The sequence below is a fragment of the Lithobates pipiens genome, unplaced genomic scaffold (genome assembly GCF_037356315.1).
Source record: "Lithobates pipiens isolate NorthernLeopardFrog02 unplaced genomic scaffold, aLitPip1_a1.2 Scaffold_30, whole genome shotgun sequence".
Lineage (NCBI taxonomy): Eukaryota > Metazoa > Chordata > Amphibia > Anura > Ranidae > Lithobates > Lithobates pipiens.
Window position 1 is genome coordinate 88,666,164 of NW_027507791.1, and position 16,884 is coordinate 88,683,047.

Below are 16,884 nucleotides of genomic sequence, written 5' to 3' on the forward strand. Positions count from 1 at the left end.
ATCCAGACAGTATTCCTGCTGTGCCACCCATCACACAGGAAGAGGATGAGGAGGAGGAAGAAGAGAAGAGGAGGAGGAGGAGGAGGAGGAGGAGGAGGAGGAGGAGGAGGAAGAGGAGGAGGAGGAGGAGGAGGAGGAGGAGGAAGAGGAGGAAGAGGAGGAGGAAGAGGAGGAGGAAGAGGAGGAGGAAGAGGAGGAGGAAGAGGAGGAGGAAGAGGAGGAGGAAGAGGAGGAGGAAGAGGAGGAGGAAGAAGAGGAGGAGGAGGAGGAGGATTGTGTCAGCATGGAGGTGGAGGCTGGCACTCAGCATCAGCAGCCTTGTAGGGATGATTTACAGTCCCAAGAAACACGTGGACTTGTACGTGGCTGGGAGGAGGTAGCTGCGGATCACGTTGTCCTTAGTGACCCAGAGGTCTCCGGACCGAATGCCTCAGCTAACCTACGCTGCATGGCCTCCCTGATCCTGCAAAGCCTGCGGAAGGATCCTTGTATTCTTCGGATCAAGGAGAGGGACCATTACTGGCTGGCCACTCTCCTTGATCCACGGTACAAGGGTAAGGTTGCCGACCTTATCTTGCCATCGCAGAGGATGAGACATCTCCGGGAGGCCTTGCAGAAAGGTCTGTGCAACGCGTTCCCAGAGACTGGGAGGTTACAAACTCCTGGACAAAGTGTTGCTGAGGCATCGGTCAGAAGGAGCGGTGGAGAAGGTGGCCGCCTGACTGATGCTTTCAGACAATTTTTTAGTCCGCAGCCCCAAAGTATGATCGCTTCCAGCAACCATCGCCAGCGTCTGATTTACATGGTGCAGGAATACCTAGGGGCAAGGTCAGACTTGGACACCTTTCCCACCGAAAATCCTCTGGCTTACTGGGTCTTGAGGATGGATCACTGGCCAGAGCTTGCACAGTATGCAATTGAGCTACTGGCCTGTCCTACATCCAGCGTTCTTTCGGAACGCACCTTCAGTGCTGCTGGTGGCTTTGTTACCGATCACAGGGTGCGCCTGTCCACCGAATCAGTTGATCGACTGACCATCAAGATGAATCAGTCTTGGATCACCCACAGCTACCAAGCACCTGAAGCTGATGTAACCGAATAATTTTTTTTGAAATATCACATCCCTTCAAGACTGCCTATGCTGAGTGACTGTCCTGTTATGTTGATTGTCTATCCTCTTCCTCCTCCGCTGATATGTTGGAAGAACATTTCTGGTTCTGGGTGATGCCATTAGCCCAATTTTTCTGCCCGTTTAACAGGGGCGTTTAAGTACAATTTTTGATGCAATGCTTTGCAGCAGGGCTAATTCCTGCAATAAAACTAGAGTATATGGGAGAGGTTGCAGTGTCGTGGCACCAGCACCAGTGCCTAAGGCCCAATTTTTCTGCCCCTGTTTAACAGGGACATGTAATTACAATTCTTGATATAATATTTCACAGGAGGGCCCGCTCCTGTGCCCACCCAGAGTAACTGTGAGGACTTATAGTGTTGTGGCACCAGCACCACAACCACCAAAGGTCAATTTTTCTACCACTGTTCAACAATGGCATGTAATTACAATTCTTGATATAATCGTTCACAGCAGGGCGCTTCAGCGTCCAGCAAGAGTCACTTTGAGGGCTTACAATGTTGTGGCAAAACAAACACCTTGTTCCGCCATTTCTGCAGAGCATATAGGGCAGGCCCCTACTTTCAAACATCCAACTTACAAACATCTCCTACTTGCAAACGGAAGGAGACAACAGCAAGTGAGATGAAAAAAGATGGACGACAAAACAAATTATACAGGGGTGATAACCCTTCCCTATGTTTCCCAAAAAGTTTAAAAATAGTTTTTTTGACTGGAGCTACACTTTAAAAATGTACCAGTTGAAAATTACAAACAGATTCAACTTAACACAACAAACCTACACAGTCCCTGTTTTGTTTTCACCGCCTGTATACTGCTGTTCTGATTATATAGGGCCTGGGGGCCACACGCATTTCCTTTTTTTAATATGGGTGCAGGGTTCCCCTTGATATGCGTACAAGACCCAAAGGGGCTAGTAATGGGCAGGGAGGGCTACCCATGCCATTTTTCTCAATGGTTTTCAACCATATTGCAGGAACCAGATATAACATTAAAACCGCAAGCAGTTTTCAATGATGTTATTTCTGTTTAATGTAATTTTGTGCAGGGACGGTTCTAAACACAGGAAACACGTGGCACTTCACAGCCATACTACAGACACCCCCCAGGCACCATATTTAAAGGAATATTTCCCCTTTTTTTTCACTTTAATCATCATTAAAAATCAGTGCTCCCGCCAAAACGGCCATTTTTAAAAACATTTTAGGCATTGACCCATGTCCCCAAACCCTTTTTAGGACAGTATCTTGCATATTAGCCGTTAAAATTAGCACTTTTAATTTCGAACGTTCGAGTCCCATAGACGTCAATGGGGTTCTAAAGTTCGTTCGAATTTGGGGTCCGTTCGAAAGTTCTGGTGCGAACCGAACCGGGGGGTGTTCGGCTCATCCCTATTTGGCAGAATGAATCTCAGACTTTGCGCGTTGACTGGGAACCCAGCTTGGAGGGCTGCATGGGGATGTTTCAGGACTGGTGAAATGAAGAGAGATCTTCAACCATCAGCAAGGGAAGAGCCTTCTTGATCGACACCTTAAACTTCTTCCACAAAGGAAGATGGGTGATCTTGCCAGCCATAGCATCCCTGATAACGGTATCCAGAGTAGATCTGCAGAGACGCTGCTTTTTAGAGGCCACACAGTTCAGATGCGGTTTCCTTAGCTCAAGACTCTAACCAATGTGTCCTCTGCATGTGTACAAAAAGTGGACTAAAAGGAAAGCCAAGATGGAAATCCTCCACCAGTCATCACAATATTGTAAAGTAACAACTATTTGCGCCAAATATTGTAGGAACAAGGGATCAACTGCAACAGTGGCAAGATACCTTTTAAATGGTATATGATCAGTCAGCAAGGGCATGGCTAAGGATAGACGCAGAGAAGGACAAGTAGAGGGTTTCCAATGTTTATTGGTTGGGTCCTAAAACACTTGTTGACCACCGCACGTATAAAAACATCCTGTGAGCAAGTGGTTATAGCCATAGGGTCACCAGGGCATCAATTGCTATGGCAAGAAGATCCCTGGATTTAGCTCTGTTTGTAAGGAGCCTGAGGCTTGCATAGGAGGGGATGCATGCTTCAGATGGGAGGAAGACTGTAAAAGTGCACATAACATAGGAGGAGGTATGGCACAGGTGCAGTAAAAGCAGCTAAACGAGGGAACCATGCAGGCTCACTATGGCAGAGGCAAGACAGCAATTCAGAAGTGGAACAACACTAGCCAACATTTCAGGCCCTGCACATAGTGTTGTGGCTGGAGCTTCAGCATAAACCCTTGTGGAGGTGCAGCCAAAAAAAGTAACCAGTGGCAAGGCACTGTGAGTTACCGTAGTGGAAGCAATCTGCAGGTAATGGTACACAATGAAAATATGTGGCTTTGTGTAACTAAAAGACAGGCTGATCCAACTGCTGGGGTGTATATAATTTTTGGACAATTTTTAGGCATTTTGCCAAGGCACCCCTGAAGAAACCTGAAGGCACCCTGGTTGAAAAAGGCTTACCTAAGACACTAGCATACAACTAGAGCTTGATAGGAGTGGGAGGGGTTGTCCTTTACTAACCTACTAGTACAGCGGATCTTACCAGCTGAGCCATTTTGCTTTGATAGTGGGACGGCCCCCTGCCAGAACACACTGGTCAGATGCCAATCAGCAGACCTTTTTTGGCCAGCTTCTGTCGGACCGGCTGCCGTACACATGTGGACTGACACTGCATGATAGTTGGCCCGTGTGTTTTACCCCCAAGTGTTTCATTACTTCTAAGTGGACAAGGTTGCTGGGGATTACTCTGTGTCCCTAGACAAAGTATATATGTCTTTTGTAGTTTTTGTAAGTCCGTGTATCTTTGTTCTATGTACAATAAAATGTGCTTTTTCTAATTTTATAAAATTGTGTTGGTCCAATCTGCCTTCAAAGTCTGACTTAGTGGGTTTTACCCACTTTTTTTTGTTCCAACGTCAATATACGATGTGGCTGATGAGTGACAATAATATTTAGATGTATTAAAAAACAAAATGTGATTTCTAAACAATATGCTGACCAAATTCATACAACTGACATGCAAAATATGTGGATTCTACATGGTTATCCAACTTTTAGTGTCAATTAGGTTCACGTGTAAACTGCAACATATATGCCACCTATTGACAAATGTTGGTGTTGCAAGTAACATAGAACAAAAAAAAAAAAAAGGCTTGGCAAGTTGCCGCTGTATAGCATTAGGCTTCATTCACATGGGCACTTTCATATTTCCTGCATGGAATGCAGGTTCTTTCTGCAGAGCCAGCAGAAGATGAAGCATTAAATATGCATCTAAAGTACTCACGTTTAGATATGCACAATTCTTCTATTGGCTTATGCACACACATACCATTTTTGTGTGAGGCCAAACATGGTGAACACTTTTGGATGAAGACAGGGCTGGGTGAATGGGCTCACTGATTATTATAGCGCTGCATTTAGATACAAACAAAACCATAGGCTGTATGCATCCACAGGCAGCATTTTCTATGTGAATGTGCCTTTAAAAGAAGCAGCAGCAGAAAGCAAGGAAAAAAAAAAAAAAAAAAAGTTCTCGTTTGCTCCCTTTTGTTCCAGTAAATATGCGACTGGAAAGGGTTTTGTTATGTTTCAGAAGTGCAAATACTTAAAAGGTTAATTCTGCCATAAATCTTGTGAGCTGAAAACTTCCTGTTATCTATGTTAAGAAAAAGGAGAGGTGAAGGATGCTGTTGACCTGACCTAGAGAATTACAATGCTGTTCCTCAATTGATACAGTACAAAGGGTAAGCTTGTTCACGCTAGGTCAGAAGAGCATTACTGGCAGAATCATCAAGAAAAAATAAAAAAGGGGGGAAAAAAATAAATAAAAAAAAATAAATGAATGCAGCCACAGTAATCACTTTAAAAAGAAAACATGTATCATTCAAATAGAGAAGTCACATTATCTGTGCACTAAAGCTGGCCATATATGAATCTTAATTTTTTGTTCAACCAGCGGGTTGAACTGAAAAAACAAATCCCCACATTCGATGTGGATGGGGCATCCTTCTGCGGCAGAATACAACGCTCAGGGTTGCCGGCTGTAATGAAAGCTCAGGAAAAACCTGACAGGCTGGTTGTACACAAGTTGGTCAATAGATTGACTTGTGTACAACCAGCTAGCCCATACATGGATTGAAATTTGGCTGATCCCTGCTGAAACTTTAAGCCATGCATGACTGGCTTTAACTGGTCAAAAACACCAACTGCACAAGGATAAAACATTATTTAACAATGCGGTCTGAGGGGAAAATGCATCTAGTAACCAAACATTTTCTTTATTCTGACGACAAGATACTGCAAGGTAGTTTAAGCAAACTAAACATAAGAACAGTACTCACAGCTGTCCATCCTTCCGTGTGTAAAAGCTGACAGACTTAATTGTTGCCACAACCACAACCATGCAGAGGGTAACTGGTACAAACAGCATGATAACATGCTTGGCACCATATTTTAATGTAAGCTCCTCATCTTCTTCCTCATCCTGTTCCAGCACTTGCTGGGAGCTGCTTTGGGTCTGTCCATTGCTTTGAGATTCACTGCGTTCATTATTTCGCCTTTCACGGCTATCATTCTAAAAGAGAGTAAAGCAAAACCATTTTTGAAATGGGATATTTAAAAAAAGGGGGAGGGCACAAATATTTTGTAATATATTATAAGCACTGTTTCATTCTGGTAAAGTCATAATCAATACCAAATAGTCATTAGTATTAAACTAATAGTCATATTGGCACGTATATCATTATTTGCAAAGCATCTACCATGTAGCGATCCCAGTCAAAAACAATATGGGGAAAAAAAAAAAAAAAAAACAGAGGGTGGAGGAAGAGAGATGGAAAGATTCAGTCTACATTCTGTAACCCTTCAGATCAACTTGCAATGCCACTATGCATAATACAGAATTCAAAATTAAACTTCAGCCTCTTGAGTTGTTGCACAGTTGTATGGGCTCTTCTCCTGTACTGGAATTGTTTACTCTGGATTTCATTACAAAACTGAGCTTCTCACGGTTTACATTAGAAGCTGCAACAAGTCAGAGAACGCCCATCGCATGTTCTGGCTGGAGGAGGTGCAGCATGATCTAGTCCTTTCCTCCCCAGTCTTAGGGCTTGTTTACACCCTAGCCCTTGCATTTGGTGTTTGTGCGGTTTTGCATGCATGTTTACACGCATTTATATTGCAATTGGGGAGCATTTTATTTTAATAGCTTGCATTCATGTGCATTCCAGCATGAATAAAATGCAACACACGGTACTTTTTTTAATAAAATGCTTACGAAAACACTGCAATGGTGTAAACGAGGCTAACTGAAATGCATTTATTTTTCTTCAAACATGGAGGCTCCCTGCACGCAACAGGGCTGGAGGACTCCAACTAATTGGGAAAGACAAAATGTAAGCAAATTGAACTTTAGCATCAATCTAAGAAATCTGTTGGTTACTACAAAGTTAGGCTTCAGCTGCTGTGCATCGGCTGTTAGGGTATGATGGGCTTTAGGCTGGATTCACACCTATGCATTTTTAGTGCTTTTTGCATTTTGCAGATTTGCACTAGAGTCCATTTAACATGGTTTCCTATGGAACACGTTCTGTAGTGCAAATCTGCAAAATGCAAAAAGTGCCTGAAATGCTGGCCCATAGAGACCAGGCTTGACAAGTTAGAAAAATAAAGCTGAAAATGTCTGCAACTACTTTAATGTTACTTATTAAAGTGGTTGTAAACCCTTAGACCACTTTGACCTACAGGTAAGCCCAGATTAAGGCTTACCTGTAGGTCCAATAAATATTTCCTAAACCTACACGGTTTAGGAAATATTTGCAAAAAGACAGGCACCGCTGTGTACGGCGCAGGCGCACTGAGCATGCTGCCAACAGCGATATGCTTTTAGTGGTGGCCAACGTGCGCATGCGCGGGAGTGACATCACGGCTCCGGCCAATCACAGCGCCGGAGCCACGATACCCAGAAAGAAGATGGATGCTCCGTGGAAGAGGGGGCAGCAGTGACATCGCTGGATCCTGTGTCAGGTAAGTGACACATAATGGGCTACTATGCGAAGCATAGTAGCCCATTATGCTTTACCTTTGCAGGGAAACGAGGAAGTAAACCCATTACTGTTTACTTCCTCTTTAAAGTGACTCAGGGAGCCAGTCTGAGCTGCCCCTCAGCAACCAGACATCCCCCACTATTGTACCACACCACAAAATAAAATTATTTGCATGTTAGGAAGCACAGTTTGTGGCGATTCCTTCCCCAACCACTTTCATAAATTACTAAACTAATTATAAACATAGAATCTCTCAAACTGTTTATCAGCACAGAATCCAATTTTGCAAACTGCAAAGCTTCAGTTCTGAGTGAATTAGATTTCAGGAAGCAAGTTTATCTACAATATTCCAGTAAGGGCGATAGGCAGGAAGCTGGCTATAACTACTTCCTCTTTCTTGTTGCATACAAAGCACATTTCTTGCCATCCTTAAAAAGGGGGGGTGTTTATTAGGCGCTGTTCACACTTATTTAAAATACTGCTGCTTAACAAATGCTCTTATAGCATGAATGTCAGTTTTTACGTAGAGTTTGTCATGCGTTAAAAAAAACAAAAAAAAAACACCCCAAAATATTTATTTTTTTTAGCTTTTGTGAACAAGGCTTAACTTGCCTCAAACGTGCTGCTGGCAGGTTTATGGTGCGTTACCATAGACTTGAATGGAAGGAATTGACATGAAGCCTCATTATTGAAGCACAGCGATGCAACCTAAACGCTTCATGGTTTGATAATGTAAACAGCACTGTGTGCTGTCCATATTATCAATTGAAGATTACTTTACTAGAAAGTTTGAGGAGCATTAAAAAACATGCCTCAAACGCCTGCTTTTAATGCCAGTGTTAACAGGGCCTTACAGTGCAGGTTGTGAAGGGGTTCTAAATGCTGGAATGCAGAAATTTCATCAAGAAAAACGTCAGGCAGGAGAAAACTTTATACGTGTTTTACGCCTCCGACAACCATCCATGTTGTTCCTATTTTCGCATGCTGTAACTGAAATATTAAAAGATGTATCAAATGACATGTGGTCCACAATATCCATCCCTTGGACATTTTTATTCAGGAGACCTTTTGTAACAGGGGTATAAAAAAAAAAAAAAAAAAAAAAACACCCACCACACAAAAAAGGATGCAGGACAGGTGAAAAATATAATATAATAATATTATATATATATATATATATATATATATATACATACATATACATATACATATACACACACACATATATATTACACACACACATACATATATACATATACACACACACACTATATATTTGTTTTTTACCAAATACACAATATTCCCTACAAATGATTTACTCATCTCCATCTGACTGCCCACTGCCTGCCCCTGGGATGGGCTACTGCTTCAATACAATTCCTCTGCCCACTCAAGCATCAGTTAAAATGCCAATGTGTTTCTGGTCACTGCTGAACAGCAAACACTATAAAGCCTCAGCTCTCAATCTGTAAAGAAACATAGAAAAATCGCAAACGCCTAGCACAGTACCTCTTATTTGATAAAAAGCCAAAAACATTTCTCAAACATGAGAAGATCAAAGTATATCAAGTCACAACTCCAGCATAGTTAACGCTTTCATGACTAAGCCTATTTTGGCATTTGGTGTTTACAAGTTAAAATCCATATTTTTTGCTAGAAAATTACTTGGAACCCCCAAACATACATACATACATACATATATATTTTAGCAGAGACTCCAGAGAATAAAAACGGGGATTGTTGCAATATTTTATGTCACACGGTATTTGCGCAGTGGTATTTTAAACAACTTTTTGGGAAAAGGGACACTTTCATGAATAAAAAAAAAAAAAAAAAAGAAACAGTAAAATTAGCCCAATTTTTTGCATAATGTGAAAGAGAATGTTATGCCGAGTAAATAGATATCAAACATGTCACACTTTATAATTGCACGCACCTCGTGGAATGACGACAAAGTACGGTACCTAAAAATCTCAATAGGCGACGCTTTAATTATTTTTTTTTTTTTACGGTTACAATTACAGAGGAGGTGTAGTGCTATAATTATTGCTTTCGCTCCGACAATCGCAGCGATACCTCACATGTGTGATTTGAACACCGTTTACATATGTGGGCACGACTTCCGTATGAGTTTTCTTTGCTTCACGAGCTCGCGGGGACGGCGGGCGCTTGAAATTTTTTTTTTTTAAATTTATTTTAAAATGAATAAATTGTTTAAAAAAATAAAAATAAAAATTTGATCACTTTTATTGCTGTCACAAGGAATGTAAACATCCCTTGTGACAGTAATAGGTGGTGACAGGTACTCTTTATGGAGGGATCGGGGGTCTAAAAGACCCCCAATCCCTCCTTTACACTTCAATGTATTCAGATCGCCGAAAACGGCGATTCTGAATACTGTATATTTTTTTAAACCGGCGCCATTGGCAGCCGAGTAAACGGGAAGTGACGTCATGATGTCGCTTCCGTGTTTACTATTAGGAGACTGGAACGAAGCCAATTACGGCTTCGTTCCAGTTCCTCCCCAGCAGCCGGAGGCATCGGATCGTGAATCGGTGCTCCCGATTGAACAGCGGCGGGAGGTCCCCTCCCGCTCCTCCGGCATGATAGCCGGGCGGCTTTTTAGCCGCTTCGGTTGTTATGGCTGGATAGCCAATCGCCCGCGGTCACCCCGGTATACCCCCCGGAAGCCGAGTACGCACATCTGCGTATGCTCGGCGGGAAGGGGTTAATATCCAGATCGCTGTAGTTGGAAGCGTTGGTGTGCAGGATTGAGCTATTAAATCTCTTGTGTAGCTTTAGCCTGTTCTGTGACTATCAGCAAATAATTAAAATGTTTTATTAGCAAGATATTTCACTTGTTCACTGGTGGACAGCTACTGGTGTAGCGCAAGCAGTGCCATTATTCCTTCTGGGGGGGTTAGGAAAGGGTGGCCAAGTTCATATACACAAGCAGGCATTAAGAATAACGAAGCCACCTTAGAATAGGAAGCCTAAACATAAAAATAAAAAAAAAGTATATAATAAATATATAAAAATGTATTTGTTTTTTTTGTGTCACTTTAAATTAGTGCAAAAGTAGATTAGAAAACTATATTTGGTTTATTTTGCTTTTTCAGTACCCACTACAAACACTATTACTTGCACTGACAAAAACAGGTTGCAGGATGGTCACAAGAAAAGGGCACTGAAAGTGCCTACACTCTTTAAAATGACCTGCCTGACTTCACTTCCTCTTCTCCAGATTCAGAGTCCTAATAAGAGAATGAAGAATCCACCCTTACTGGATGAAACCAGAAGTTCAAAGGGTCAATTGGGCCTTTCTCCCAGAATACTCACAGACTGCAGTACAAGCAGTGGAATGGATTCCTCGTCTTCAGACATATCTTCACATGTGGCCTATGAGTAAGCAGTAACTTGGCTCTAATGAAAAAACGCCCAGTACGATAACAGACAACACCGGGAAATGACTCTGGTTAAGTATTAACCCTAAACATGTTTCTCTGAAAAAAAAAAGTTCACTCAGACAAAAGATCTGCATAATATATTACACACACACTGTATGTATGTATGTATGTATGTATGTATATATATATATAAATAAAAGAAGAAGGTGCTTACAGTATAAAAAAAAAAAAAATAATCGCCCAACTAGATCGATTATGAAAATAGTTAGTTGCAGCCCTAGAAAAGACTGATGCAATTTATGGCCCCATACCCAGATGTCCCACATGTATTGGCATTCGGTGAGGACAATACATTTCTTATCCCAAATCTGGATAAGCTCTCCCTTGCTTGGGGTGATGTGGCTTTTTCATCTCAATCTACTGCTTTTGCTAAATTAATTGCCAAAGTCGGACTCAGATGTGTGAAGGGAGAGACATGTGGAAGACAAATGTTACTCATGTCACTCTGCTTCCCATGGAGGCCTGTCCCACACTGATTTAGCTCTGGGTAACTTTGTAAAAAAGTTTACAAAAGTTGTCACTAGTTATATGTGGAATTGCACCCCAAAATATATTCTGCTGCTTCTCCCGAGTATGGGGATACCACACATGGGGGACTTTTTGGGAGCCTAGCCATGTACGGGACCCCGAAAACCAAGCATTGCCTTCAGGATTTAAATATAAAACGCTACCAAAAAAAACTGTTAGCGATCGCAGGGATCAGGCCTGACTCTGCGAATGCTGCAGTTATGTGTTTAGTGTTTTGTAAGTGACAGTGATCGATCGATACTGCACTTGGGTGGGCTGGGCGAAGGGGCAAAACGCAGGTGCTAGCAGGTATCTGGGCTGATTCCGCTAACAATTAGTTTTTTTTGAAACCCTAAACTGCTAGGGACGCTAGTATAGATCAGATACTATACCACTACGGGAGGTGTATGCTTTGCACGTGGGTGTTAGCGGTACTGGCACTAACCTAGCGCTGCCTGGGCCCTGACCCTAAAACCTAATTCATATCACCCGCCGGGTGATCAGGGGGTTAAACCTTTATTGGGTAATAAATGGTGGGTGCCCTGATGCTATAAAAAGCAAACTAACCAGAGTCACCCGTAACACTTATACGGTGATCACTGGTGAAAGGGTTAACTAGGGGCAATCAGGGGGTTAAAATCTTTATTAGGTAGTATATGGGGGTCCCTGACGCTATATAAAAACCTAACTAACTGGCTAACCAGCGTCACCAGTGGCACTTATACGGTGATCGCTGATGACAGGGTTAACTAGGGGCAATCAGGGGGTTAAAACCATTATTGGGTAGTATATCGGGGTACCTAGCGCTATAAAAACCTGGCGGTGAACCTAAAAAAATAACTAGCTACCTAGCGGCACCAGTGACACTAATGCAGCGATCAGAAAAACGATCGCTTAGTGACACTGGCAAAAGGGGGTGAAAGGGTTAACTAGGGGCAATCAGTGGGTTAAACCTTTATGGGGGGGGGGGGGGTAGGGGGCTACCCTGGACCCAACACTAACTGCCCTGACAGTTTTTACTGTCACAACTGACACTAAAGGCAGTGATCAGTAAATAAATGATCACTGCAATCAGTGACACTGGGGGGGGGGGGGCATTTGTGTGTCTATGTGTACCTACATGTCAGTGTAGTGTTGGTGCACTTACTATTGTGTTCTCCTTGCAGTCCGGTCAAAAAGACTGCCCCAAGGAGAATGACATCCCTTCCTCCCTGCCTGTGTTTACACTACACAGGCAGGGGAAGCTTCTCATTTGCCAGGAGCGATCGAGAGGGGATGGCCATAAACCAATGGCCATCCCCTCATTCCGGATCGCTCCAGAAGCGAAAAGGACCGGCGCAGCCAGCGAGAGTGGGTCCGATCGGACCCCCCATCCGCTGGAAGGCAAGCACGTACATGTACGTGCTTATGCCTGTCGGTGCCATTCTGCTGACGTACATTGCCATGCGGCGGTCCTTAAGTGGTTAGTAAAAGCCCACCTCTGAGGACACCTCATCAGAGAACTAATATGTCAAGTGTAGATCTAGGGATTGGGAGGATATGGTTAGAGGTGAGATGCAACGTAGAGAGGCTGAGTTAGTAGTGAATCCAACTCCTACCGAAAAATTCAGGTCTGAAGCTCACTCTACAGTTCAGTAGTTTTGTCTGCAGCAGAAAAAACGAACAATACTTTCTCCAAAGTTACTTTAAAGGAGGGGGGGAGAATACAGGCCATATGCTTGCGATGGTGGCTAGGGCACAACAGGAAGTGGTCCCCATTGACCAGGTACGTCTCATGCAGATACTGTTACTTTTTATCGCTTCTATGCCAATTTATATACCATTTATACACTGGCATTAAGAGAAGGCGTTTGAGGGGAGTTAAAAACGCCCCTAAAATTCCTATGCACAAGATATAATAGATGGCACATTGTGCTGGTCACACTACGCTCTAGCATTGCATTGCTTCAAAATTGAAGCCTCATGTCGAGTCAAGAGGTGTTTGAAGCCTTTCAATGCCTCCCATTCAAGTCCAAGATAACGCTCTGGGCAGGCATTGTCAGCACGATTTTGCTGCAGTTGTGGCATTTTAATTAGTTCATGTCTGTTACTTTATTTTGAAGCAGTTTTAATCGCTCATCAAATGCTACAAAACAGCACATAGGGGGCATGAACACTTGTAAAACGCCCCATTCTAAAGCTCATTGATGCCTGTCTGATGCACATACCAATGTCATACAATCGCTATAGGAGCGTTTGTTGAGCATCAGAAATTTAGTTAAGTGTGAACAAGCCCCAAGACCTCTAGCACATTGGCCAAAATGTCAGCTCCTTCAGGTGCTTGACGTCAGCACGGTAAGGCTGGCTTGAGTGAGGCGGAGAAGGTATAAACTGAATAGTTTTGGATAGGAAGGACTACAACGCATATGGGCCAGAGAGTTGGAACTGCATAAGGCTGTTTTAAAAGGCACAGTACCCCTGTGAGGTCAAGTTCATCAATTTGATGTGACACTGGGATTTGTTGGAAACACTGGGGTTTATCACTTTATTACAATTATCTTTTCAATATTGGGTAGCGCCAGATATCCCATTCTTTTTAGATCATTAAAAACTGACTTTGCGATACTGCAGCATGATGTGTAAAAACTGCATGGCCGGGTCATCGAAACTGAACGCCGCATCAGCGACCTTCAGGACATCATCATTAACCCCCTTCTACCCAAAGTAAATACTGCTGGCGGGAAGATAACTGCCCTAGAGGACAACGTGGATGACCTTGAAACTGCCTCCGTAGAAACAGCCTGAGGCTCTTAGGTCTCCCTGAGCAGGTTAGGGGTCAGACCCTGTGTGGCCTTCCTGGAGAGCTGGCTAGAGCAGGAGTTTGGCCGGGATCTCCTGTCCCCATGTTTCGTGATCGAACGTGCTCACCAGGTCCCTGGTCGGCCTCTATCAGAGGGAAATCCTACCTGCGCCATGGCGATTCACCTACTAAATTACAGAGATTAAGAATCCATTCTACGTGCTGCAAGACTGAAAGGAGGTCTCAAGATAAATGCGGTGGTGTCACTATATCCGGATTATTCGGTGGCTGTTCGCAACCAACAAGCCCAATATCAAGCAGTAAAGCAGAAATTACAGGAGCACTCAATTCAATACACTCTCCGTATCGTCTATCAAGAAAAAGTACGATTCTTCCATTCTCCTAGGAATGCCATGGCGTGGTGGGAATCACTGCCACAACCTCCCCGAGCGCCCACTTGATGGATGCCAGTCCCTATTATCATCAGTTTATGTGTGTCTTCTTATCCCCTTCCATCTGTATGCTGTGAGCCCTACAGTATCTTCCCTGTGGTTTTAGGAGATCAACCATTTTAAATTTCTCCTGCAGGAGAGTCCGCAATCCTCATCTGCTGAATAGGCAGGCGCTGCACTGAGGGAACCATGTCAATTCACTTGGTGGAATTTCAACTTTTCTTTTTCAATTCATGGGTGACAGACCGTGCACCCCATGCATGGATCAGTTTTGGGTACAACGACCCTGCCCAACTTGTGGGAGTTGGACAGGGTCGTTGCTGCCCTGTGTTCCATGTATATAGTTTTGTAGTTGTATGTATGGAAAAGTAAAATGAATGCTTGAATGTATGCAATATGGTCCCGACTATAATGCTGTGGCTGTAACCAGTTCACAGGGGGCTGACCCATGAGACTCACTAAACTCTACAGGGTGCTATGGCTGGTTCATTCCCAAGATGGCCGAGTTAATTATTTGCTTGTGGAATGTACGCAGGCTGAACTCTAAATTTAAACGAGCCTTGGTTTTTGAACAGGTAAAACGGCTTTCAGGAGACACCTCATGGGTTCTAAAAGTCTTAGCACTGAAGCAGCAATGGGTCGCACACAATTATCAATCCACCTATTCAAATTATACCCGTGGAGTAGCCAATTCCTAAGGGGCTCCCCTTTACCTGTCATCAGGTGATCTTACCCCAAGGGCCAATATCTTGTGCTACACGCCACGGTACATGGAACGCCTATTTTTCTAGCTACAGTTTATGGTCACGGCCACAGTGTTTACTGAGCCGAGTACCAGGCTCTCCGCTCTACCAATATGTCCTACAATTATTATAGAGGTTTGCAACTCCGTACTAGAACCATCACTGGAACCTCTAGCATCAGAATCTAAATGGTGTGAGGCCTATGAATATGCTGGAAATTTCCTACTGTTAAAGTCTTTTCTTATCAATCATATTGTACTCTTTCCAGGTTGTATTATGCACTTGCCACCAAAGATCTCCTACCATGTATTCAGTCCATCACCTATGTCTCCCAGACGATATACGGTCACTCGGTCGTACAGTTAAAGATCACCCTGGGTCATAGGCCTGCGTTTCGGGTCTGGAGACTGTCCCCTCTTGATCTCCACACTTGAAATACATGACTATCCCAACAGACATGGCTAATTATTGGGCATCTGACACTGCTGCAACGGGTCCTCTATGGGACGTCTTCAAGGCAGTACTGCGGGGCTCGCACTTTTCACAAATTAAACACCATAGATTGACCGGACGTGTGATACAAGCTGCACTTGAACAATCCCTAGAAGCTGCCAGATCCCATCATCTGACTAACCCATCCTCTAACTCGGGGTGGATTGACTGAGGCCCATAATGCACTACAGCTACATCACGTGACAAAAAAAAAAATGCACTACAGCTACATCACGTGACAAAAAAAAAATGCACTACAGCTACATCACGTGACAAAAAAAAAAAAAAAAAAAAACACAACACACACACCAACTACACCTTTCAGCCCGAATACATGGGGGGGGGGGGGGGGTGAAATGGGAGGTTGCTGGCTTTTCTTGCCCATACGGAATTCAAAGACAGCTTGAAACCTGCCATTACAGTTAGCCGACAGGTCAGTTATCTCAGATTCCCTGACCATTAACCCTAGAGTTTGCATCATACTATATCTATATAAAAAAAAAAAATAAAAAAAAAAAACACACAAACAAACACTTTATGATGATCCATATGAGACCACCTATACAGGTTTTTTTTCTCCTCGCTACACTTTCCCGCACTTAGCGACTTCCACAAGAACCTTTTGGACCAGAACATAACTATAGAGGAGGTCAAAACTGCCATCCCCTCTCCGACATCCTCCAAAACTCCAGGCCTTGATGGGACTTCCCTCCAAATTGTATCAGACATACCAAAATAATTGCCCCCAAACTTCTTGCCATTTTTCGTGAGTCATTGGATCATGGAATCCTCCCCGATTCGATGAACGAGACCCTAATTGTAGTCTTGCCCAAACAATTAGGGCCTCGTTCAAGTTATTAAGCAAGTCATATTGACCCATTTCTCTATTGAACAATGATGCCAAAATACTGGCACTTTGGCTACAGAAAGTTTACTGTCCCTCATATCTCCCAATCAGTCAGGATTTATGCCTGGACGGGACACTTTTGATGATATCTGGAGGCTGTATCTGCATATCCGTAGAGCATCTGTAGAAAAGCATAGTGGACTGGTAATAGCGTTAGATGTGTTGAAAACATTCGATACTGTTCGCTGGACCTTCTTATGGGAAACTATGTCAAGGATGGGCTTTGGTCCACGCTATGTGAAATGGGGGTCGCCCTACTTAATGCAGACCCTAGGGCTAGGGTCCGTACCAATTAGAGGTCTCCTCACTTTGCAGATGACTTTGAAG

At 43.4% G+C, this 16,884-nt stretch overlaps 1 protein-coding gene across 2 annotated transcripts in view; it reads right to left on the bottom strand.

Annotated features, from left to right (window-relative positions):
- PSEN1 (presenilin 1) overlaps positions 1 to 16,884 on the bottom strand; it is a 141,957-nt gene that overhangs the window by 77,607 nt on the left and 47,466 nt on the right. Inside the window, exons 1-2 of one of the 2 annotated variants that reach the window (XM_077464581.1) lie at positions 10,550 to 10,682; positions 5,507 to 5,739 (exon numbers count right to left, since the gene is read on the bottom strand). In XM_077464581.1, coding sequence (XP_077320707.1) covers positions 5,507 to 5,739; positions 10,550 to 10,594 — 278 coding nt within the window. In that variant the 5' untranslated portion in view covers positions 10,595 to 10,682. Of the gene's footprint in view, positions 1 to 5,506; positions 5,740 to 10,549; positions 10,683 to 16,884 lie in introns of those variants that run through there. The other variant, XM_077464580.1, reaches the window with a different exon arrangement.